The sequence below is a fragment of the Bactrocera neohumeralis genome, unplaced genomic scaffold (assembly GCF_024586455.1).
Source record: "Bactrocera neohumeralis isolate Rockhampton unplaced genomic scaffold, APGP_CSIRO_Bneo_wtdbg2-racon-allhic-juicebox.fasta_v2 cluster11, whole genome shotgun sequence".
NCBI lineage: Eukaryota > Metazoa > Arthropoda > Insecta > Diptera > Tephritidae > Bactrocera > Bactrocera neohumeralis.
This window is the reverse complement of record NW_026089624.1, coordinates 14,964,306-14,991,265: the sequence shown is the minus strand read 5'-3', so window position 1 is coordinate 14,991,265 and position 26,960 is coordinate 14,964,306. Positions and strand designations below refer to the sequence as shown.

Sequence of the window (26,960 nt, the reverse complement as noted above, 5' to 3'; positions counted from 1 at the left end):
TACAATATTGCGACCGAGGTGTGTTATTTGCAACCGTGTGCAAACAGTATTGGTGCATCTAAACTCCGCACCAAAAGGGCAGGAACACCTTCTTTCAGCCACAGTTTGTTTGGAGGTACTCCCGACAGTTCTAAAGAATTAAGAAATTCTACAGGGTATGATGTTACTTGTTCAGTATCCATTACAGTGTCTACAGAGAAAAACTCAACAATATCACCTCCAACGCGTGACATAATTTGCTCGTTTATTTGTCCCACCATTTCACATAACCATTCTCTATTCCTCATTTAGTTAGCAGTACGCTATAGACGAAGTTATTTAGATCATCTGTATTATGCACAACATTGCAGAATTCACGATTCAATGTCCATTACCATCCTTTGCCATACGATCTTCTCCAATTTTAAGAAGAGCAGCAGCATATTGTCCAGATTGTACATCATTGTGTAGTTGCACTCTCATATTTGTAGACAGACTAAACGTTGTTACGTGCACCCATAACGTTGACGCTTTTAAACACGCATTTATTTCATCTGCAGGGGTGCCTTTAGTGATAACCGGCAAAGTCTGCCTAAAATCGCCCGCTAAAAGTACCACCATCCCCCTATTATATTTAGATTACTCTTGATGTTTTTCAAAGTCCGATCTGGAGCTCCAATTGCTCTTTTGTGGGACATGGTACACTCATCCCAAACTAATAATTTACATTGATGCAACATACGTCCACGCTCGCTGTTTTTACTTATATTACAGACTGGCAAATAACAAACCACCTTCGCCATCTTCGATTTTTTTGACAACATTGTCAAATACTAACCTCTGTTCTGGGTTCAAACGTGGAACAGACTCTGTTAATTGTTGTTGTAAGGAAGCAGTATCGTAATCTAGTTCCCGTATTAAATCGCTACTGATTTCCTAGGTTCTCTATGGTCTGTTCATTCCATAATCTGATAAATCATTTCCAAAAATTGTTTTAATCTGGTCTTCCATTTTTGTCAGATCCTCATTGTAAATTAAATCACTGTACGTGACAATTGTTGAGGATTTGAAAGACCACATATCGCTACTAATACAGCAAATAGCTCTCTCATCTTGCCTGCTGATCTACATTAAGCAGCTTCTTCCAGTGTCACATCCCAATGGTTATCATTCTCCAGTAATCCTCTTGCCTCACATGCCTCTCGAAATGTAGAATAATCTTGTGTGTTATATTTTTTTAGATCATTGAAAGAGGTAGGTCCGCGCTCGTGGTGTAAAAGCATCCGTAGACAAAAACATTCCATGTTATTAATATGAACTGTATAAACTCGTCCAAAAGCATCTCCAGATTTGACGCCAGGCCAATCCTGAACAGAAGTACCTTGAATGCGACGTTTCCAAGTTTTCCTACTTGCATCCCAAGTATAATACCTCGGCACCTCGACATAATGAAGAGTTTTTGCAATCTGATCTCTGATACAAAGATAAAAAAGCAGTGGGAGTGATTTTTGGCGGAGTAGTTATTTGTTCGTGGAAATTGTGTTCATTAAAATAAACGCGTTCACCATTTTCTAAATGCACGCTGAGATGTATCACGGTGGGATGCCTTTCGTGCAACGGAAATCCTAACAGACGCCACACGGCTTCGTTGCTGCTAAGTTTGTACCTCATCTACGGGATTCGCAAGATCAGTATTTCTAAAATTGAAAAAAACTTGATATATATACTGAACCGCATGCCTCAACATTTATGTGGGCGTTAAACATTTTTGATAAAAGTGGTGAATAGGGGACTACCCAACTATTATCAACCGTAACGTCGCTACCATTTCGGAGTTTCACGGTTGCTGTTCGACCTCCGTCTGCTGGCGCTCTTCTACGATACTGCGGGTATCCTCTTTCACTAACTTGTGAGGAAATTTTTTTGTGCATTTTCCGTCTTTCATGCATGGGCTCTGTGGATTTTCGGGTCCGCATGGACCGTGAATCATATTTTTTACAATAATGTCATGGAGAGTCTTGTCAATGTTAGGATCCGGAATTTCAGCGCTGATTATGTTATCTATTTGATCGGGTCGTAACTTATCTTTCAACCACAATAATATATGGACATGTGGCAGTCCACTTTTCTGCCATTCGACAGAGTACATAAAGCAGCGCGCTTCTCCGAACACTCGGCCTTTATTAATCACATCCATTAGTTTTTTAACTTTTAGTTTAAGAACTCTTGCGACTACATCATGTCTATCTATTGCGCTTTGCCCCGGCATCAACTCATTGACTATTTCGGGCCAGGCTGGGTTGCAAGTAAAGGTGACGAATAAGTGAGGGCGACCATGTGTACGCACATAAACAAACGCGTCCTGAGTATATTCGTGTAAGTACCGCGGGCTATTTACAAATGAAGACGGTAAAATGATCATTTGGATTTAAATTGGCGTAATTTGCCACAGCGTCTTGAAGATGGATGTAATTCTCTGCTCTTAGTTTAGTTTAATTTAACGATATGTACCGTAACCTCTCGCTTTCAACTTTAACGTACATGTCAACGTAAAACTGATTGGCCAGTTGCTTGCATCTTTGAAAAATGTTAAAGTTGTTTTCTCGTAACATCATGTTATAGGCATAAAAATCCATGCATGAAACCTGTGACGTTCGGCATCTAAAACTCGACGTGTCTGAGTCTTTTCCACTGTCTCAGAAGCTCTTTGAGATGCGTGGCGTTCAGCATCCAGGGTCTGACGGGCCTGAGCCTGCGTAAACGTCTCAGAGGCCCTTTGAGATGCGTGGCGCTGAGAATCTAACATCTGACGCGTCTGAGGCTGCTCTTCAGATTCTTTGCTTCTAGCAACTTTTGCAGTTCGAGCTCTGCCTATATATCTAAATCAATCAATAACGTATTGAACCTAAAAAACTATGTTCAAATAAATTCAACAGGCTTATCTGCACCAATGCTGAGACAGTACAAAGCAAATACATAAACAGACACATACTTAAGGGGTCCCGGTGGTCTAGAATTTTCAAAAAATCGATTTTTTTTTTGGTTGGTTGGAAAGTATAGTCCTTTAAGAATATACTGTAAAATTTATGGAAGGATATTCACATTATTTTAGCTTCTATAGCCGTTTTAGCAGGTAGCGCGCGGTATCTCAAAACTACTTTTTTCGGCGTGCCGTTGATAAAAAAAACTGTCCTTCCGAATCACTTGAAATTTTAATATGGTGTTTATAAGATCAACATCTATCGCGGGGGCTACGATCACCTACTACCAAAAATAGCTGTTTTCAGAATCTGAACTTCAAAAGCGCGAAATTTTTTTAATTTTCAATTTTATTTTTTGGTTGTATTACCAGCGATAGCTGCACTCCTACTGAGTAATAATTTATTTGGTTTTTATGTTTCAGATGTTCAGAAGAGTCAAAATAACGGCACCGGGAGTAATTATTTAAGATAGCTTTTTTGGACGCCATTTTTAATATTGTTAAAATTTTTTTTATTTAAGAAAGAAACATTTTTGTACTTTTCATAAGTGTATAAATAAACTGTAAAAATTTTAAATTGATTGCTCTTTTTTTAAACCTTAAAAAAAAATTCAGAAAACACCCTTAATTTGAGCGTTCTAGACCACCGGGACCCCTTAAAATGCATTGTCATGCAAAACAATAGCATTCAACAAACAATAACACAAGCATTACTAAGGATAAAATGTTTACATATGATAACCCATGGGTTCTTAGAATACATTTTAACAACTGTTTGTAAATGTACTCACATTAAAACAAACCCAAGGTCACGCAACATGTGCACTTGAAAACAATTCCATACCATGTAGCATAAACAATATGCTGCATACATGTCAACATGCACATGAACTGAGAATTAACAAATGAAGGCGACTGCAAAGAAAGCGAGATATGAATGATTGGTTAAGAAAATACCTACATCTAACAGCTACCTCAACTACCTAATAATTAAAATGTAATTAAGTACTATCTATCTGCTAACTAAATTTCATCAAAATCGGTTCAGCCGTTTAGGCATGATAGAGCAAAACTCCCAGCAAAAACCATAAAAAAATCACTAATTCAATTCAGTTTTCTGCCTACTTCCTACCCTCTAAGTACGATGACGTGATCATTTTGATCTTATATCCGTTTTTAGGTAACCATCTATTACCTTACTAAATTTCATCAAAATCCGTTCAGCCGTTTAGACGTGAAAGAGCAAAAGTCCCAACAAAAACGACTAAAAATCACTAACTCAATTTAGTTATCTGCCTACTGCCTACCCCCTAAGAACGATAGCGTGATTATTTATAGCCTATGACCATTTCTAGGTTATCATCAGTCACCACACCAAATTTCATCAAAATCCGTTCAGCCGTTTAGGCATGAAAGAGTAACAGACAGACAGAGTTACTTTCGCATTTATAATATTAATATGGATATGGATATACATATGTTATGCTTATGTTTGTGTAAGTGCTTGGTGTACTACCTGTTATGAAATTTCCTTACCGGTAGTCATGCCAGTTGGAAAAGTGTTTTTGTAAAAAATGTGAATATTTGAGTTTTTCGAACTGTTATTGCCGTGTGTGACCAGCCATGAATGAAGTAAAGGTATTTATTTCTTCAACATACTTAGTAGTCTTCAAACAGGACATCTTTTGTTACAACTCGAATAAAATCTAGTGACGTGATGAAATTGCGCTAACACAAAATAAGTAACATTAGAGAAATTAGTATAAAATGTTGCGGACTAGAATTAGGTATTGAACAGTAAATACCATACCAATGGTTGTGTTGCTTTTGTTCTCTGTTTGAAACAACATAGGCGATTTTGGCCTTGTTCACAACGAATAACTAGTCATTTCTGTTTTGCAATGTGTCACCAAGTGATGCTTAGGGTTTATTTACTTGATCTCGCCAATGGAATACATCTCTTGATTATATCATATTAGCCGAGACCAATGTATCTAGGACCTTAAATCTTCAATTTTCAATAAAACGAATATTGCCTCCAAATTAGTATAATATTTGACCGTAAAATATTAGATATCAGTACTCCACATGCTCAAATGCTCTTCTTCTTCTTTACTGGTGCAGACACCACTTACATCTTCCAAGCCTCTGCACCATATAACAGGACGGGAATTATGAGTGACTTACAGAGTTTGGTTTTTGTTCGTCGAGAGAGGACTTTACTTCTCAATTGCCTAGTCAGACCGAAGTAGCACCTGTTGGCAAAAGCAATCCTGCGTTGGATTTCCAGGCTGATATTGTTGGTGGTATTTACACTGGTTCCAAGATAGACGAAATTATTTACGACTTCAAAAGTATGACCGTTAACAGTGACGTGAGAGCCAAGTCGCGAGTGCGACGACTGTTTGTTTGATGACAGGAGATATTTCGTCTTACCCTCATTCCCTGCCAGACCCATTTGCTTTGCTTCCTTGTCCAGTGTGGAGAAAGCAGAACTACCGGCGCGGGTGTTGAGGCCGATGATATCAATATCATCGGCATACGCCAGCAGCTGTACATCAAAAAAAAATCTTATTAAAGATTTTACCTGCTCGATTAAGTTCTGCAGCTCGAATTATTTTCTCCAGCTCCTTTACTGAAACCTCGTTTGGTATCGAACGGCTCGGAGAGGTCCTTCCCGATCCTGACGGAGCTTTTGGTCTTGCTCACCGTCAATTTACACAGCCATATTAGTTTTACGGGGATACCAAATTCAGACATCGCGGCATAAAGGTGCTCCTTTTCGTGCTGTCGAAAGCAGCTTTGAAATCGACGAAAAGGTGGTGTGTGTCGATTCTCCTTTCACGAGTCTTTTCCAAAATTTGGCGCATGGTGAATATCTGGTCGGTTGTTGATTTACCAGGTCTAAAGCCACATTGATAAGGTCCAATCAGTTTGTTGACGGTGGGCTTAAATCTTTCATACAATACGCTCGATAGAACCTTGTATGCGATGTTGAGGTGGCTTATCCCACGGTAATTGGCGCAGATTGTGGGGTCTCCCTTTTTGTGGATTGGCCAGATCACACTTAAATTCCAATCGTTGGGCATGCTTTCGTTCGACCATATTTTACAACGAAGCTGATGCATGCTCCTTATCAGTTCTTCGTTGCCGTGTTTGAATAGCTCGGCCGGCAATGCATCGGCCCCCGCCGCTATGTTGTTCTTCAGGCGGGTAATTGCTATTCGAACTTCATCATGGTCGGGCAATGGAACATCTGCTCCATCGTCATAGATTGGGGAATCGGGTTCGCTTTCTCCCGGCGTTGTACGTTCACTGCCATTTAGCAGGCTGGAGAAGTGTTCCCTTCATAATTTAAATATGCTCTGGGCATCGGTGACTAGATCACCTTTGGGGATTCTACAAGAGCATGCTTCGATCATGAAACCTTCAGTTAGCCGCCGCATCTTTTTGTAGATTTTTCGAGCATTACCCCTGTCGGCCAGCTTATCAAGCTCTTCGCGCTCACGCACTTCGGCCTCTTTCTTCTCCTGTCTGCAAATGCGTCTCGCTTCCCTCTTCAACTCTCGGTACCTATCCCATCCCGCACGTGTTGTGGTCGATCGTAACGTTGCGAGGTAGGAAGCTTGTTTTCTCTCCACTGCGACACGGCTTTCCTCTTCGTACCAGCTGTTCTTTTGCACTTTCCGAAAACCAATGGCTTCGGTTGCAGCTGTACGTAGGGAATTTGAAATGCCGTCCCACGGTTCCCTTATACCGAGTTGTTGACGAGTGCTATCAGAGGCAGGAGTATCTGTTGTGATTGCAGCTTCTCAACTTCGAACCTTCCTTGTGTTTGTTGATGTGCACTTTTTGCTGCACAGAGGCGGGTGCAACAAGATAGTGGCCCAAGTCAATATTAGGACCTCGGAGCGTACTAGTGATGGGCGATGTTGTGACTTTTAAGGAACACTGCGACTTGTGACTGTGACTTTGTAGTAGCAGTGATTTTAAACTGTGACTGTAATAAAATTGTGCCAGACAAAGCCAATAAAGTAGAGCAAAATTGTTTCCTTTTTTCATTTACGTGCAATGTACATATTTATTAGAATAAACTGAAGTTAAAATAGTAAATTCATTTTTAGAAAATCAGCAAATATAAAATATATACATAAAAGATAAAATTAAGTAGTGTTAAAAATAATTACATTAAATGGAAAAGAAGGCCAAAATATTATGTTTATAAATATTTTCCATTTGTATTCAAAAACAACAATATTCCAGTATTCCTTTCGCTTAGTTTTGCCCGACGATCACCTACAATTTGCCCCGCTTTGGAAAAAATTCTCTCGCAAGGAACGGAGGAGACTAAAACACATAAATACTTATTTGCTAATTCTGCCATTTTAGGGTATCTGTATTTATTTTCAAGCCACCAATGAAATGGGTCGCAACTACTAGCGCTGAATTTCAATAATGGCTTTTGTGCCGTTGTGATGCCGATTCATCAGTCAACGCCACTAATTTGAATCTGGGGTCGAGAAAAGTTGTATTGCTGTATTGTAAACTGCTAAAACGTTGCCTAATTCCATTTAAAAAAATTTCAATCACTTTTTGTATGGTGTTTGAAAATATTTCAGTTCGCAAGTGTCTATACACATCGAATAGACCATTTGCGATTGGTATTACCAGCGAACCTGTGCAATATGTTGCACCACTAATGCTTACTGTAGCATCTTTAAATGGTTTGCAAATTTTGCACAAAGCAGCAACAGTCGCCCACTCGTCGCTGGTTAATATAGGAAAATTTTTGTTTATAATTACCAAGGTACATTTCACCACTTTCTCCAACTCCGAAAAACGCTCCAACATTGCCAGTGTGGAGTTCCACCTCGTTTCAACTTGTTGAATTAATTTTAGAGGCTCTTTACCGCTGTTGCGCTGCTAATTTTCAAACGCCTCATTCGCTCAAGTACTTTTCTTGAAGTGAGCAACTATTACTTTAACTTTATCAGTTACTTGTTCTATTTCAGGAACGCGCTATCCTTCTTTTACAATTAAATTAATTGTGAGAGCCATACATCCAAAATGCTTCCAACCTAACTTATTGATTATGACACTTTTTATGTTACTAGCATTATCCGAAACAGCTAGCAATATTTTTTCGTTAATTTTCCAATCACTTACGATTTGTTGTATCGCCTCACTTAAGTTTTCAGCTGTATGATTTTGCTTTAGTTGGGATGACGATAAAAGTACTGACATTAGTTCAAAATTTTCGGAGACATTATGTGCCGTTACAACAATGAAACTAGACGTGTTGCGCGATGTCCAACAATCAGTGGTGATGCAAAACTTTTCCCTCCTAATCATTTCTTGCACCTTATTTTTACATTCCTCATACAATGCAGGAATCATTGATTTTGAAATCACACGTCTGTTAGGAATGTCATAAGATGGACTTAGGGCTGTTACAAATTCACGAAAACCTTTGTCCTCAACTATGGAGAAAGGTTGCAAATCCACCCTAAAGAGCTGCAATAATTTGCTTGTAATTTCACTTTTTGATTTTAGCCGCGCGACATTTAAAAGCTTAGTTTGTGTTAAAGGCTTTGGTAATTCAGTCGAAGTTGATGGAATATCCTCTTCAAAAGTAACAGGCGCATTTAGCGGCGCTGGCGTAATTTCCGACTGCAAAAGCATTTTCACAATACCAATTTGATATAACTACAAAATTATCCGTTCCATATGTTTTTTAAATTTGATGTTGACGTTTTATATGATATTTTTTGATACAGACATCTTTAATTTTTACTAAGTATATGCAGAATGATTTGTAACCGTTTCGTACAAAAATGAATGTAAATGATCCGTTAATTTTTAAGAAGCACATTTTTTAAGTCACAATAGATATAATCTCTGAAGGTTTTTTTCCATATAAGGATTCTTAATAGAAACTATTTAAAGTAAACGAAAACATACTTTTAAAAATATTTCGTTTCTTATATTTACAGTACCAATATATATGTATATAAAATTGATGCAATTTTAGGATTAAAAGTTTTATAATTGGCTTTACTACCCCATTGCGGTTTATATAATCAATTTAGTTTGTACATAAGTATTACCCGTTTAAAGCTAAATTAACTTATTTTATATGTGAACCAATTTTTACTTACCTATAATTGAAGAGAATTCATAGCTTTAATGAATATGAATTCATCAAAGCCGCAATTTTTCATGTTACACTGTAAATGCTATTTTGAAACAGTCGCAATGTTTCATATTTCACTGTGAATGCTATTTTGTCACAGTCGCAATTTTTTATGTTACACTGTGAATGCTACTTTGTCACAGTCGCAATTTTTCATGTGATACTATGACTGCTACTTTGTTGAAGTTTCCCATGTGTTCGTTAATTCCAGTCACTGCTACTTAGGAAACTTGTCACAGCTGTGACCAGTGATTTTTAAGTAGCAGTGACAAAATCACAGGTACTGAAATATTTGCCATCTCTAGAGCGTACGCACGTCTAGAACACTGGAGACGTGTCTTCCGTCTATCACAACATGATCGACCTGGTAGGTGGCTTTTCGATCCGGAGACAGGCAGGTAGCTTGATGTATTTTCTTTTGCTGGAATCTAGTACCAAAGATAACCGGGCACCGGCAAAGTCGATCAGCCTCAACCCATTTGGGAATATTTCGTCGTGGAGGCTGAATTTATCGACCGTAGTGCCAGAGATACCTTCCTTGCCCACCCTGGCGGTAAAGTTACCAAGCACGATTTTGATATCGTTGCGGGGCAGCTCTCATAGGTGCGCTCCAAGCGCTCATATAAGGCTTTCTTCACGCACCACGAATGCCACACCGAATTTGCGCTCCTTTATATGGTCACTGTAGTAAATGCCACAAGGACCTACTCGTCTCAGTCCTTTTCCCATCCATCGCATTTTTTGGACGGCGGTGATGTCAGCCCTTATTTTCACGAGGACATCAACCAGCTGGGCAGCGGCACCTTCCCAATTAAGAGACCGGACATTCCAGGTGCATGCCCCAAAATCGTAATCCTTAATTCATTTGCCATGGTCGTCATCAAAAGGGATCTCCCATCCGAGGCTGTCGATTAGTTTTCATTGGAAGTGTTTTTTACTTTGCGAGTCCCAAACCCAGCGCACAACCCTGCAGAGGGGATGTTTCGCCTTCTCACCAAGTTCGCCTTCAAATGAATGTTTTTAGCCTACCCTGAGGATACTTGGTCAAAGACCGGAAGTCGTGAGCTGCTTGGACCATATGTGAAAGAATCGTTTCTGGCCACTCCCAAGTGAATGGCGATCAGAGAACTTTCCTCACTTGCGTGCACTTTTACACATGACTCCATCCATCCATAATGTGTAAGGAATACAAATCTACAACTTATTAAATGAACATTTTTTATTTATTAACCCACCCTATGAAAGAAGGCGAGTTTATGTGAGTTATAGACAATCATTTTCTTAACTGGTAAGATATTTAATTACCGGTTCAGAACAACGCTAAAGTATGTATTCAAATGAGGTAGCTTCTATTCGATATTTGTGGTTTGTGAAATAGGATGCGACAAAGAAACAATAGTTCCCCTCATATCTCTTTTAACCCGGAATTCGGGGGATGCTATTTTAAGGGTTTTCTTTTAACCGAAAATGTCCACTTTTTATCTTAATTCATTATTCAATATCTAAATTTTAAATCCAAAATTTAATGCCAATCAAGTAACATTACACAAACACATTAAAAACAATAATGCTTGTACAAATTTACGAGTTGAATTTCCAATGACATATCCTCATATTTCTCTATTTAACAGGTTTGGTTCCAAAACTCACGTGCCAAAGATAAAAAATCACGCAATCAACGCTTTACCGCTATATCCGATGACAGTAACTACGAGGACGCTTCGCAAAATAACCGAGATTATGGACTGTTTCAAAAAAATGCATTGAAATCCATTAGAAGACACGGCAGCAAGGACGCGAACTTTTTACCTGACTCTAATATTAGTAATAACACCAACACTGGAATGGAATTGGGCGGATGTAATTTATCCCAACTGTCTCAAGTAAACATTCAGCAACATGCCTTATCTATTGAGCACATATGTAAAGTAAAAAAATTATTGGAGAAAACCGCTGTTGAGGTCAAACTTAATATCGATTCTAAAATCTTCTCAACTGCAGGAACTGATGACAACGTAGAATATGGGAATAAGCAAAATGCAACTGACAAGCCAAATACTAACTCCGATTTAAAAGAAAGAAAATATGTCACGAGTGACGAAGCTGATTTTAACAGTACTCATGATAGTAATTTAAAGGCGCATATGGATAATGATATTGCCGGTAGCGATAGACTTGGCACATTTACGAGAATATATAAGGAACTTAAACTACAAAATGCAAAGAAACGGGCCATCGATTATACATCCAATAACCAAAACAGCGAATTAATGGAATGGTATGAACGTGGCAATATTAATAATGAAAGCAAGGGACTAACAACAAAGGACATGAGTTACAATCGATGCAAAGGGCTACAACCACAGATAACTAAACAGACTTCAGAAGAAAATAATAAAAGACCAGAAAGCTATAAAATTATTAATTTGACTTTCAGTGCCGAGAATATTGACAACACTGATAATAAAAGCAGTAACGGAAATAAAAATTGTGGTCAACATGTCGAAGCTCAAGATTATAAGCATTACAATGACCTTAACAACATAGTCAATAACAAAGTAATGAAAACGCAATATAATATTAACGATAGCGAACGCAGCAGCAGCAAAAATAATTTTTTTTCTTCAAACATATCGCAGGTAACCAGTATTACTGACGATGAAGATACGTATATAGGCGAATACAAGGATAGTAGTGATGGGAATGCACTAGATCTAAATGATAATAATGAGACCAAACAAAACCCATCAACTAGAAATGAAAGAATAACAGCAAACAGTAGCAGCACATCTTGTACATTAACAACCAGTACAACGCATACGCAATTAACTAATGCACATGAAAAATATATTATTCAGCAAATATTCAATTGTAATCAAATAACTGGTGAGTTTCATGAAACCCATGCGGAAAAGCAGTGCGGTTAAGTCCTGATATAATATATATATACACTAAATATGTATAAAAATATTGTGTGTAAACGGTAAATGATGTTTATCGAACAATTTATATATCTCTAACTGAGTAAAAGTATGACAATTTCACGAGCTCTCAATTGACTAACTATCATATAATTTCGCATCACAATACTCTTTACGCTTACCATATGGTAGGTATATGCTATTGACAATTCGTAGCGAATATCGTTTATTAAACCCTCTCTTTATCTAGTTTCAAAAAAAGTTCAAATGCCAGTTTTCATACGATCCGTATCTCCATAAAATTGTATCTACTGATTTATTCCGTAATTCTTATATTTTGTCATTATTTCTTTGAACTGAATATATTATTGACTGAGTCCTGAAAAATCGGGTAGTTTACGTTAATAGTTGGCAATAATATTCAACAAAAGATATAATTTAACTTTCATGCAATCCTAATAGTGGCCACCTTACTACGAAAAGATTTAAAAAAGATCGATGCTCTGATTGTCATTTCGAAAAATGTATGGTATATCGTCAAGTATAATGCAAAACAATATATCATCCAACAAGCAAAAAAGGGCTAAGTTCGGGTGCAACCGAACATTTTATACTCTTGCAACTTGTAAGAATCAAAGTCAGGGAAATACTTTCAGGTGTAAAACGACAGCTTGAGGATCGAAATCTAAGCAATTTTATATATATATGTGGAAAATGAATCACCAATTAAGTCCGATTGGTCGAAATAAAAAAGACTAGACAAATTTCCATTGCACAATATAATTTGGTGCTTTATTCAACTTTCTGCGTTGCGGTCCGTTATCCAAGTAAAGTGTCCGTTATTGGTTTTATTCCATTCGCGTCCCTTTCGTTCAGTGAGTGTTGTCGTGTATCAAAAACATTCAGTCCGCACGGTCGCATTTTTTCGTCCTACGACTCGGACATTCCTGACTACTTATTCGCCTCGAATAACGTTACCACTTTTTCAAATAGTCCACAGCAGTCGATGTTGTCTTAGGTCCCTCATTATTTCCCACCCTTTCTACTTCATATCGATCGGGTTTCGGTCGTTTAGTTACTTTGTATGGCCCTAAAAATTAAGTCGTAACGTCATTCCGTTTCAAAATTGTATCCGTCTGATTGCAACCAAATCATTTATGTTATATTCAATTGCCTTTTTACGTTTCCTATTAAATGACTTCCTATTTTCTTCTTAAATTTTCTGTATGTTTTCTTTAGCTATTTCGCGTAACTTATCACGTCCATCGTTTAACTCCCTAACTGCTTCATTCTCTAAAATTTCGTATAAGGCTAGCTCTTCTTTTACCCGCATGTCGCAACCTATTAAATTCTTAAATGGGGCATGTTTTGTACTTTGATTTGGAGAATTATTTATAAATTGCCGAACGTTCCCGACATACTTGTACCACTGTGAGCTATTCGGATGAGATAACTTAGCTAACATTGGTATTACTACCTTATGTATTCGTTCCACTTGTCCGTTTCCTCTTAGCACCCCCGTCGTAATGAGTACATGTCGAATACTATTATTATCGTAATAACTTTTAAAAGCTTGTGAAGTGAACGCTGATCCCCTATCAGATATATTTCTACGCAGGTTGCCGAAAAAGTCAATTTGCTTCGAAAGCCTTTCTATAACCACCTCCGCGCTTGTATATTTTATTGGGTAGAGCCACACAAATTTTGTAAAGGCGTCGATTACAACTACGATATATTTGTACTGTTTCCCGGTCGTTGCCATTGGGCCCACATGATCTATGTGAAATGTCCCTAAAGGATAATCTTCTTTCTCAATTGGCGACAGAAGTCCTTCCAATTTACCACACTTTGTGTTCATTGTTAAACATTCGACACAACTCCTAATTATATTTCTGACTTTTTCCTTGAGTCCTGGAATGTAGTAGTATTTTCCTACACAATTACAAGTTTTTTAATTGAAAAATTCCCTTACTTATGTGCTATTAAAATGATTCTCCATTTGTTTTGGTACCACAATTAGTTCCTTTGCCGGATCTTTGTACAATATATCACGAGAGATAAAAAAGTCTCCGTAAGAACTGTTTTTCAGTATTTTGCGAATTACCCGCGCCCATTCATCTTTTCTTGTGCCTCTTTTAATCTGTGATGTAACGATTCGTCTACTAACATACACGCTAATCTACTTAAAGCATCGGCATGCTTCATTTTTTCCTGATGTTGTACAGCATAATTAAATTCTTGCAAAAACTTTGCCCATCTAGCTACTCGTGGCGGAATATTCTTCTTCCTTAATGTCATAGCAAATGACATTACAAATTTGAATTCCAGACCTAATAAATACGCTCTCCATTTCTTTATTGCGTTGACGATGGCGAGCACTTAAGTTCGTAAGAATGATAGTACTTTTCCGTTGAACTTGTTTTCTGGCACACGAATTGCACTGGATGATATGCTTCATCCTCTGCCCTCTTTTGCAACATTACCGCGCCATACCCATGCTTTGATGCATCTGTATGAACTTCCGTTATTGCATTTGTGCCAAACGGCACAAATTTATATTCAAATTGACTTTTCAGTATTACGAACGATGTATTGTTTCTGGAACTTTCTTCGACAGGAACATGCAAAAATCCGTTAGCCAAATCTAATGTGGTAAAAACTTTATATTCCTGAACATCTAGCCATCACTTTAAAATAATTTTAATTTTCACCGCGGAAAATTTTATTCTCTTTGGCTCATATAGAACAATCAGCTTTTCCACTTCTAACATTTTTCCCTTATTGAGATGTGACAAATCCTACATTGGCTCCGGCTCCTGTTCATCTACACAAATCGTACGTAAAGCTGCTATTTCTGCCACTTCTGCAATTTTGTCATTATACTTTTTGTTTTTCGCCTGACAAGTATCTTATTTATCCTTCATTAGAAACCTATCGCTCTCCACGTTTACTATTAAATCGATTTGACCCAAAATTGAACGTCCTATTAATGCCGGATATTGAAGATCCCCATTGTTGACAATATGAAATATGATATTTATCTCAATATCAGCTACTTTAGCTCTGGTTTCGAAGCTACCTAACGTGACCACTTCTGAATTACCGATGTCGCCCAGCACTCGTTTATCTTTGTTTGGTTTTACTTTAAGATTAAGTTTTTCGACTATATCTACTCTGATCAAACACAATCGACTGCCTGTATCAACAAACGAAGGAAAATTACGTTCCCTAACTTTACCATTTTTAACTTTAGTCCAAAATCGGCCTCTAAAGACTGAAAATTACTTCGAATTGTATCGACTGCCCGTATCAACCAACGAAGGAAAAATTACGTTCCCTACCTTTAACATTTTAAAGTTTAGTCCAAAATCGGCCTCTAAAGGTTTGAAGATTACTTCGGTACTTGTATTCAAATTATCTCTTTCACTTTTCGTTTGAACCGTCGGACATACGTTGCGTTTATGGCCGACTTTGTTGCACTTGTAATATATAATTTGTTGGTTTGTACAAATCTTTGCTATATGCGAAGTTTCGCCACATTTGAAACATGTGCGGTTTACAATTGAACGTTGAATACTTTCCTTTCTATCTTCGTTGACATTGACTCCATTTGCAACTTTGACCTTTAGTTTATATTTAACTTTATCATAAATTTTTATTTGCTCTTTTAATTCCCTTATACTCCTTGTTAGGTATAAACCCGTTTTTTCAATTTTGAATCGGGAATACCTAGTATGAAATATTCTATTACGCTAGCTTCCTCCAGTTTTACCCGCTTCCCTATTTCCATTAAGGCATATAAAAATTCAATAAATGTTTTGTTTTGTCTCTTTTGACGTTTCCTTAAAAGTCTATGTGTCTCAGCTGATAAAAATGATATTTCGAATTCATCTATTAAAGCGTGTTTTAAATATATCCAATCACGAGTACCGGGTTTCTCTTCTTCTTCTTAATTGGCGTAGACACCGCTTACGCGATTATAGCCGAGTTAACAACAGCGCCAGTCGTTTCTTCTTTTCGCTACGTGGCGCCAATTGGATATTCCAAGCGAAGCCAGGTCCTTCTCCACTTGGTCCTTCCAACGGAGTGGAGGTCTTCCTTTTCATCTGCTTCCCCCGGCGGGTACTGCGTCGAATACTTTCAGAGCTGGAGTGTTTTCATCCATCCGGTCAACATGACCTAGCCAGCGTAGCCGCTGTCTTTCGCTGAACTATGTCAATGCCGTCGTATATCTCGTATAGCTCGTCGTTCCATCGAATGCGATATTCGCCGTGGCCAATGCGCAAAGGACCATAAATCTTTCGCAGAATTTTTCTCTCGAAAACTCGTAACGTCGACTCATCGGTTGCTGTCATCGCCCAAGCCTCTGCACCATATAGCAGGACGGGAATTATGAGCGACTTATAGAGTTTAGCTTTTGTTCGTCGAGAGAGGACTTTACTTTTCAATTGCCTACTCAGTCCGAAGTAGCACCTGTTGGCAAGAGCAATCCTGCGTTGGATTTCCAGGCTGACATTGTTTGTAGTGTTAATGCTGATTCCTAAATAGACGAAATTATCTACAACTTCAAAGTTATGACTGTCAACAGTGACGTGAGAGCCAAGTTGCGAGTGCGACGACTGTTTGTTTGATGACAGGAGATGTTTCGTTTTGCCCTCGTTCACTGCCAGACCCATTTTCTGTGCTTCCTTGTCCAGCCTGGAAAAAGCAGAACTAACGGCGCGGGTGTTGAGGCTGATGATATCAATATCATCGGCATACACCAGCAGCTTACACTCTTATAGAAGATGGTACCTTCTCTATTTAGTTCTGCAGCACAGACTATTTTCTATAGAGGTAGGTTGAAGAAGTCGCACAATAGGGAGTTGCCTTGTATGAAACCTCGTTCGGTATCGAACGGCTCGGAGAGGTCCTTCCCGATCTTGACGGAGCTTTTGGTGTTACTCAACGTCACTTTACACAGCCGTATTAGTTTTGCGGGGACACCAAATTCAGACATCGCGGCATAAAGGCAGCTCCTTTTCGTGCTGTCGAAAGTAGCTTTGAAATCGACGAAGATTGGTGGTGTGTGTCGATTCTCCTTTCACGGGCCTTTTCCAAGATTTGGCGGATGGTGAATATCTGGTCGGTTGTTGATTTTCCAGGTCTGAAGCCACACTGATAAGGACCAATCAGTTTGTTGACGGTGGGTTTTAATCTTTCATTCAATACGCTCGATAGAACCTTATATGCGATGTTGAGGAGGCTAATCCCACGGTAGTTGGCGCAGATTGTGGGGTCTCCTTATTTATGGATTGGGCATAGCACACTTAAATTCCAATCGTTTGGCATGCTTTCGTTCGACCATATTTTACAAAGAAGCTGATGCATGATCCTTATCAGTTCTTCGCCGCCGTGTTTGATTAGCTCGGCCGACAATCCATCGGCCCCCGCCGCTTTGTTGTTCTTCAGACTGGTAATTGCTATTCGAACTTCTTCAACGTCTGCTCCATCGTCATCGATTGGGGGTTCGCCTTCTCCTGGCGTTGTGCGTTCACTGCCATTCAGCAGGCTGGAGAAGTGTTCCCTCCATAATTTAAGTATGCTCTGGGCATCGGTCACTAGATCACCTTTGGGGGTTCTACAAGAGTGTGCTCGGGTCTTGAAACCTTCTGTAAGCCGCCGCATTTTTTCGTAGAATTTTCGAGCATTACCCCTGTCAGCCAGCTTATCAAGCTCTTCATACTCACGCATTTCGGCTTCTCTCTTTTTCTGTCCGAAAATGCGTCTCGCTTCCCTCTTCAACTCTCGGTATCTATCCCATCCCGCACGTGTTGTGGTTGATCGTAACGTTGCGAGGTAGGAAGCCTGTTTTCTCTCCGCTGCGACACGGCACTCCTCGTCGTACCAGCTGTTCTTTTGCACTTTCCGAAAACCAATGGCTTCGGTTGCAGCTGTACGTAAGGAATTTGAAATGCCGTCCCACAGTTCTATTATACCGAGTTGTTGACGAGTGCTCTCAGAGGGCAGGAGTGCAAGCCGAGTAGAAAATCGTTCGGCTGTCTGTTGTGATTGCAGCTTCTCGACGTCGAGCCTTCCATGTGTTTGTTGGCGTGCGTTTTTTTGCTGCACATAAGCGGATGCGAATCTTGGCTGCAACAAGACAGTGGTCTGAGTCGATGTTAGGACCTCGGAGCGCACGCATATCTAAAACACTGGAGACGTGTATTCCGTCTATCACAACATGATCGATCTGGTTGGTAGTTTTTCGATCCGGAGACAGCCAGGTAGCTTGATGAATCTTCTTACGCTTGAATCTAGTACTGCAGATAACTATATTTCGGGCCCCGGCGAAGTCAATCAGCCTCAACCCATTTGGGGATGTTTCGTCGTGGAGGCCGAATTTACCGACCGTAGTGCCGAAGATACCTTCTTTGACCACCCTGGCGTTAAAGTCGCCAAGCACGATTTTGACATCGTGGCGGGGGCAGCTCTCATAAGCGCGCTCCAAACGCTTATAGAAGGCATCTTTGGTCACATCGTCCTTCTCTTCCGTCGGGGCGTGGGCGCAAATCAGCGATATGTTGAAGAACCTCGCTTTGATGCCGATTATGGCTAGACGTTCATTCACCGAAGTGAACGATAGTACTCGGCGACGGAGTCTCTCTCCCACCACGAATCCTACACCAAACTTGCGCTCCTTTATATTGCCACTGTAGTAAATGTCACAAGGACCTACTCGTCTCTGTCCTTGTCCCGTCCATCGCATTTCTTGGACGGCGGTGATGTCAGCCTTTATTTTTGCGAAGACATCAACCAGCTGGGCAGCTGCACCTTCCCAATTAAGGGTCCGGACATTCCAGGTGCATGCCTTTATATCGTAGTCCTTATTTCGTTTGCCATGGTCGTCATCAAAAGGGGGGTCTCTCATCCGAGGCTGCTGTTGGTTTTTCATTGGTATTGTTTTTTACGTGGCGGGTCCCAAACCCAGCGCACAACCCTATGTAGGGGATGTTTCGCCTTCTCACTTTAGCTCGCCTTCGAACGGATGTTCTTAGGCTACCCAGATGATGCTTGTTCAAAGACCGGAAGTAGTGAGCTGCTTGAGCCATGTGTAAAAGAATCGTTTCTGGCCACTCCCAAGTGAATGGCGATCAGAGAACTTTCCTCACTTGCGTGAACTTCTACACATGACTCCATCCTTCGGGTTTGGCTTCGAATAATTGCCCCAGCTGCTCCTCTGAGAAGCTGTTTTGCATACATAAATTTATGAATTTCCGACCAGCCCCTAAATGTGCATTTTCTTCAAAAGATTCTGCCCATTGATTTACTTCCTGCCCGTCTTTACTCATAAATAACGACAAACTTTCCTCAGTTTCTCTAAATGTGAAATGCGGAACTGTGGGTGGCACCGGACCTTTACCCAACGCACTTTCACAAAGCAGCTTCACTGATTCGACCTCACTCTCGCTTTCATCGTCATCGGTAAGACGACCGTAGTGGGTCAGAAGTCAGTCTCGTAATTCCTTCTTACGTCCATTTGTCGGTAGACCTCCCTCTATTAGCTTTTCTTTTAACTCTTTTAATTTAATATGAATGTAACCTGTAATCCTCGTTGAATCAGGAACTTCCTCAGTCAAACCAGCCGTTCGAACTTTGTTGCTGACGATGAACATTCGCTGCCGTCGCAAACACACTTCTTCACCGCTTCGCGCAGGACTCTGCTGCGCTGTTGTTGTTCTTCCGTTCGTCAATAAAATCGGCTGCAATCCGTTCGTTGCCAACTTGTTAGTAATGCGTAATAAACGTTGTCTTTTACGCTTATGTACTTGTGCTGCCGTATTGACTGTTTCTGCTGCGCAATTGCGTTTCGTTGAATATTTCGCTTGACAACATAAACTATCTCCAAGTAATGTGTTGCGAAATCTGCTGCGCTGTTTCGGCGCAACCGTTTCCATACACCTCTCGTTCGAAAACACGACCAACCGCAACCTATTTGTTGCCGATTCTGCTGCGCTGTTGCGGCGCAACCATAGACTGCTTTTTCGCAATACGAATTTACTGCAATTTATTGACCGCTGTTTCTGCTGCGCTATTGCAGCGAAACCGTTTCGCTGGATATATCGTTTGACAATACGGACCAACTGCAACTTGTTTGTTGTATACGTACCGTAACCTTGCTGCTTGCTTGCTACGCTTCTGCACTTCTATCAAAACCCAAATATACTAAAACTGTACTCCACCTGTACTTCCAGCTTATGGTTTTTATGCACCTCCAAAAACCGCTTCAAAAACTTAGATTTGTTTCGCTGTTCCACTGTACTGTCTACGGGAGTCTCGATCTGGTGCCGAATGCTGCTGCCTTCAAGTTTGCTGTCGCAGCGCACCCTAACTGCCTGTAGAATATCGTTTGAGCCCTAAATTTGTGGAAAACAAATGACCAACTAAGTCCGATTTGTGGAAATAAAAAAGACTAGACTAATTCTCTTTGTACAATATAATTGGTGTTTTATTCAACTTTCTGCGTTGACATCCGTTATCCAAGTGAAGGGTCCGTTATTGGTATTATTCCGTTTGCGTCACTGTCGTTCAGTAAGTGTTGTCGTGTATCAAAAACGTCCAGTCCGCACGGTAGCATTTCTTCGTCCTACATATACATATGTACATATATACTATATACAACTCCTATACTGACAGATAAATAAGGTTTGTTACATAAACTAATCATATAAAGTAAAGTCAGCCGGATGTTCGAAAATTCTGATAATAGGGGCTAGGCCAAGTTTTCGCTCAAATTTATCTATTTTGGACACAAAGATACAATGTTATGAATAAAACACTGTCTCTTACTTTCATTGGGATAACTCTCATATTGGCCGAGATATGCGGTACAAAGTCACCCCGAAGTTCGAAAATTTTTGTATTAGGTATATGGGGGCTAAGGGAAGTGCTGGTCCGATTCAACCTATTTTGGACATACAGACATACCATTATAAGACAAGGATTATCCCTTAATTTCAGTTATATATGTCACTTTTGATCAAAAGTCAACTTTATGTACTGGGGTCTAAATATTCGGTACCTAGAGGCTTGAACGGTTTTTATTGGATCTCAACAATTTTTGGTCAAAAGGTGGCACATATTAAAGACATTATTCCTGCAAAACTTTATCCTGTTATATTAATTCCTTCTTGATTTGTGTACTGGAAACTAAACGAATCAAATGGAATTTAAAATTGGGCTACATGTGAAGTAGGCGTGCTTGTAGTTCGATTTCGCCCAATTTCACAGTGTGATATAAGAATGTAAGGAGAATGTTACGTACTAAATTTTGTCGAAATCGATATCGGGTTCCGAGATATGGGATTTCACCAAAAAAGTGGGTGGTGCCACGCCCATCACATCATCTCGGTGGTAAAATTTAATGTCTTTGACGTATTTACTTATTGAGTTATCACGCTTTTAGTAGTTTTTAACAGTACCGTTATATGGGGGTGAGCGGAGTTATCATCCGATTTCATCCATTTTTACGCTTTGGTAGAAGTTCTTATAAGATTTGTACTCAACAAATTTGGTTATTGTAGCTTAAGTAGCTTAGGAGATTTATATGCATGTGCATTAAACTTGTTAGAGGGCGGGGCCACACACACTTTTTCTACTGCTATACTCTGCATAAAATTACAGTTTTATATCTTAATTTAGTGCTTAGTTATGGCTCTTTAAATATTTTCGGTTAACAGCGATTTGTGGGCGGGGAAGTGATCCGATTACGCCTATCTACGAACTCAATTTTTTTTTTTTGTACAGAGGAATTCGGATACCAAGTTTCATCAAAATATCTCAAACAAAACTGTAATACTCTGTAGCAACTAGTTGTAGAGTATAAAAACTCGAAATGGATACACTTGTGGCAGAATTAATAAGGACGAACCCACTAATTTATTTCAAAGCTCGAAAAAAACTTTTTATATACGGAATATAGCATTTTTTATTTCTAAAATTTTGGGATTAAAAATTATATTTTTATACACAACATGTTGGAATAGAGAATTTGAAGTTTTATTATTTACTTTAATAGTATAAATTGAAAATTTAATTTTTGATCTCACAATCAGAGTATACTATATATAGTATATTAATAAAATATAAATCGTTTAAATGTGAAAAATTTTGAAGATGATGGCTCGTTATGAACTCTAGTTGAAATAAATAGTTGTATAACACGAAGTAAGCAAACATGAAAAATGTTAATTCTAAACCCTTTACTTTTTTTATTCTTAATTATAAAGATAAATAATTGAGGTTTGCACCGCGGCCTAAGGTCTATTGTGCCGTTTCTTAATAGTTTCTTGTTTTGTTTTAATTCAAAAAATGTTTACTCCCGAAAAAGAGATTCTATGTAATTTTCAAAACAAAACATATAAGAAAGGGCTAAGTTCGGGTTTAGCCGAATATTTCATACTCTTCCAACTTGCCTGGATCAAGGCTCAGGTTCATAAGGTTTGTCAGTTATATGGAGTCTAAGGCAAGTTTTCACGTGATTTTCTCCATTTTAAATACAAAAATACACTGATATTAGAAAAATACGCTCTCTCAATTTTATTCAAATAACTCCCATATCAGCCGACAAATGTAGTATAAAGTCATCTGACAGTTCGAAATTCTTTATAATTGGTATATGCACGCTAAGGGAAGTATTTACCCGATTCAACACATTTTTGACACAAGAGTAAACCGATTGTGCTCATTTTCACAATATAACATGGAATAGTTAGTATAACGTCAAGTACCGAAATAGTTTGAAATTGGTCGAGTAGATCCGAGAATATGTTATTTCACCTAAATGTGGGCGTTACCACGCCTATCGTCCACTTTTGACTAGGCTTTTATAAAGCCCTCTTTTATCATTCTGGGTGTAAAATATAATGTCTTTGCCGCATTTAATTATTGATTTTAGTAGTTTTTTAGAAACCCGTTTCATGGGAAAGAGGCGGGGTTATTACTCGATTTCATTACTTTTCACATGGTCGGAAGGAGTTATTATAGGATTGGCCTTAGCGAAATTTGTTATTGTAACTTAAGTGGTTTAAGCGATATAAACATTAGAGAACAGGCCTCGCCCCATTTATAATATTCAGTATCCAAACGCTTCTTGCTATTGCGATCATGTGTACGAAACTAGGTTTATATCTGAATTTTGAGCTTAGTTATGGCATTTTATAAGTTTTCGGTTAATGGCGTTTTTGGCCGTGGTAGTAGTCCCATTACGCTCATGCACGAACTCATCCACTATTTGTCAAAGAACACGTGTACCAGGTTATATTAAGATATGTAAATTTTTACTGTAGTTATCGCTTGCAGAGACGGACGGACAGACAGACTGTCCCTCGGAATTTAACTATCTGATCATTAATATACATATAACTCCTTATGCATCTCGATTGGTTTTAGATGATACAAATAACCGTTAGATGAACCGAACTATTATACTCTGTAGCAACATAAAGCCAGAGAATAACTATTTAATTGTTAGTTCAATTATTTTTTCATGCATTATTAGCAACTCAGCATGAAAAATTTTAGTTTCTGCTATCAGATATAAACAAGGTTTAACCAAAACTGAATTTTTTATCAATGTGAGTTACTTTATTTTGTATTGCCGAGATTTTAGATCTAGTGAAAAACTTGTTAATTAATTTATGACCAGAAAACAACGACTTTTACAGAAGTCCATTGTCAACGACTAGAATTTGCATTGGTAATACAACAACATTTTAATTAACTATATATGTACATATTCTAAATGTAGGGTTACGTTAAATACACAGTAAATACAAGTATATATAATAAAACATTTATCCTTCGTATTACATATCTCTCGCGCTCTAACTTAACCCATTAACACACAACCCAAATCTTGTGGAAGAAAATTATTTCAGTGTCATTTATTACTTAATTGATGTATAAAAGTTAAGATAAAAACCGTAAATTTGTCTGTTTGATTTTTGAGAACAATGGGCAATTTGAGTATGAAATTAAACAAAGCACTTGCGTTCAATGCAAAGTGTTTTTGTGCACGACTCACTTCGCCAGCAGCACTTAGAGTGGCAAATTAAGCATCGCACTTAGTTTATTTTTGTTTTTGCAAAAGCAGCTCTGTAACCCAATAGTTTTGGATTGCATTGCATGTGGTAGTTTGGAGAAAATTATCAAAATATACAATATGTTCCTTTGGCACTATAAGTAATTTTTCTAGTTAAGACTTAACTACTCGTTCACCAAGCGGATCTTTAGTAATATCTACAGACTTACCACAATACTCGTCAAAACTCAAACAATATGTATCTACAGTTATTGCTGCCCAATTCCGATATCCAACTCAAACCAGTTTTCTTATTATAAACTGTTTTGATGGACATCGCTCAAAGTATTTAATGTATTTAATGTTTCGTGAAGAGCTCGCCATTGGCCAGAATTGCTCTGAATGAGTTAAACAAGTTTACAACCATTGAAACACGAAGATCGTCATCTATAGTACACTCTTCCCCTCGCTGTATGTTGCTGGTGGTAGCTGGCATAACTCCAAAAAATCTTTTCACTTCTTTGGTGCTTAGGACAAAATTATGTCCGTTATTTAGCAACAAATTGTTACTAACAAAGTTATCTACTCAGTAGAGTGATCTTGTATGCTGTAATTAGGAAACCCATCTCCAAACCTGTTCGCCAAATTACCTTGATCGACTCCTCTTAGCAAAGTATGCAAACGGCTCTTCTTCACTTTCTTTTCAGAAGGAATCGTCTTGACAACGTGAAACTATCTCAAATCTTCCAGTCACACCATTCGGCATGGTAAGGCATACCGATGAACATTCGAACATGACATACAAGGTGCATTCCAAAGTAAACAGGTAAAAGGACTTAAAAACCAAAACAACAGAACAAATGGGTTTTTCGGAAAAATCAATTTATTTTATTCAAAATAGTCTCCTTCTGCTTCAATACAGTTTTTTGCATGGTCCAAAAGCATGTCGAACGAGTATTTTACGCTCGATGGCCGGTATGGCCGCCAGTATGCCGGTGCAAGCCTTTTGAATGGCCTCTACGTCGGCATAACGCTTTCCTTTCATGGGCAAATGCATTTTGCCGAAAAGGAAGAAGTCGCACGGTGCCATATCAGGTGAATACGGGGAGTGGATAATGGTTAAAATGTGATTTTTGATCAAATAATTGGTTTAATGATGTCCTTCGAATGTTGGATTCTGAGCAACTTTTGGGCGTCAGTCAATTTGTGCGTAACAAACCGTGCACACACCACTTATAAGCCCAAATTTTCAGTTAAAATGTGATAAATCGATATTTTGGAGATGTTCAATTCCATTTCCATAAATTTCAATGATGATTTCGGCTGATTTTTGATGAATTCACGCACAGTTTCGATTGAAGTTCCGGTGTTCACGGATTTTGATTGGAACACATGTTGATCGTCATTTATGTCCTCACGACCACTTTGTAAACGTTGAAACCACTCGTGCATTCTGCTACGGGATTGGCAATCATCGCCATAAACTTGGTTCATCAATTGAAATGTTTCGGTAAAAGTTTTTCCAATTTTAAAACAAAATTTAATGTTGGCTCTTTGTTCGAAACTCATTTTCACACCGATAACACAAACATCCTGACACTTAAAACGCAATAACTTCAATTCCAATAGATGAAATGTCATGAAATTCTCACTGAACAATCGATAAAGATAGCTGATTCTACGCACCAGTCGACATATAGATGGCGCCACCAGAGGGTCCATGAAATTCGTTGATAAAAGATTTAGTTTGGGAACAAATATCAATAAAATGGTAGCATACTTTGTTAACTGTTTACTTTATTAAAAACAATTCTAAGGCCTATTAACAAAATACGGTTAAAGTTTTTGGCCAGCAGTAAGGCCTAAGTCCTGAAAGAGGAAAGGGTTTTAAAAAAGAAAACAACGAGAAAGTTCATGTACATATGTACATTGTACATTGAACGAATTTACATGATTTTTCCAATAGCAAATGAAATCGAAATAGGTATCAGAATGAAAAAAGGTAGCCATCGATTTTCAAGTTGCTCCTCAATGTGGCCCACTAAAGTTTTTTTCATCCATTATTCCTTCCAATATACTAATACTTTATGCAGATTATACCAATTCGATCGGTAAAGATATTTACTCCGTTGCATATTACATTGATTCTTCGTTTGATTTTCGCCTGATCTTCAAACAATATCGTGCTGCAATCAACGTATTCGTCTGATTTAGCTCCGTGTGGCTTTGGCTATTCAGCAAACTAAAACGACCGTTCCGAGGAAACCATTTTGAGTCAAATGAAGACGTTAAACGTGAATCGCTACGAGCTAAGGCGCTTGAAAGCTATTCCGGAAATTGACTTTAACAACTGTTTCCAATGCATGTTCGGTATATTTACATATACAATGGAATAACAACTTGACAAGCCACACGAACATAGTTATAACCCAATATACCATATATTGACATAAATCTTCATATGTATAGTTCAACAAACATGCTCATCCCTGCATATTTTTTATCATTTACAAAGCCAAAATTGGGAATTGTACAACCTTTGATTTTTATATACAGTAAAATATCTTCTTCCCTTTAGAAGACCTCCTATAGATATAAGAATTTTTATCGTTTTACTTTTCGCTTAAATTTATTTTTAACTTACAACATAAGTCCACCAGAAGTTTTTATTTATTTCTTTGGCGAAAATGTTTTTTCAAAGATACGTGTAAGTGGTAAGGTAATGTTTTAATTGATTTATATTAAATCAATTAACGTAGATATACCATATAAATTTCAGTTTTACGCAAAGTTCCTATTATTGTTACTTTCTTATAAAACTCTAAT

General features: G+C 38.4%; 1 protein-coding gene across 13 annotated transcripts in view; it reads left to right on the top strand.

Moving 5' to 3' along the window:
• The window catches only part of LOC126766083 (zinc finger protein 2), a 366,591-nt gene that overhangs the window by 242,167 nt on the left and 97,464 nt on the right, over window positions 1–26,960 (top strand). For 7 of the 13 annotated variants that reach the window (XM_050483803.1, XM_050483807.1, XM_050483800.1 and 4 more), the window contains one exon: window positions 10,784–12,038. In XM_050483803.1, the coding sequence (XP_050339760.1) occupies window positions 10,784–12,038 (1,255 nt within the window). Of the gene's footprint in view, window positions 1–10,783; window positions 12,039–24,841; window positions 24,961–26,960 lie in introns of those variants that run through there. The other 6 variants (XR_007668702.1, XR_007668701.1, XR_007668700.1 and 3 more) reach the window with 5 other exon arrangements.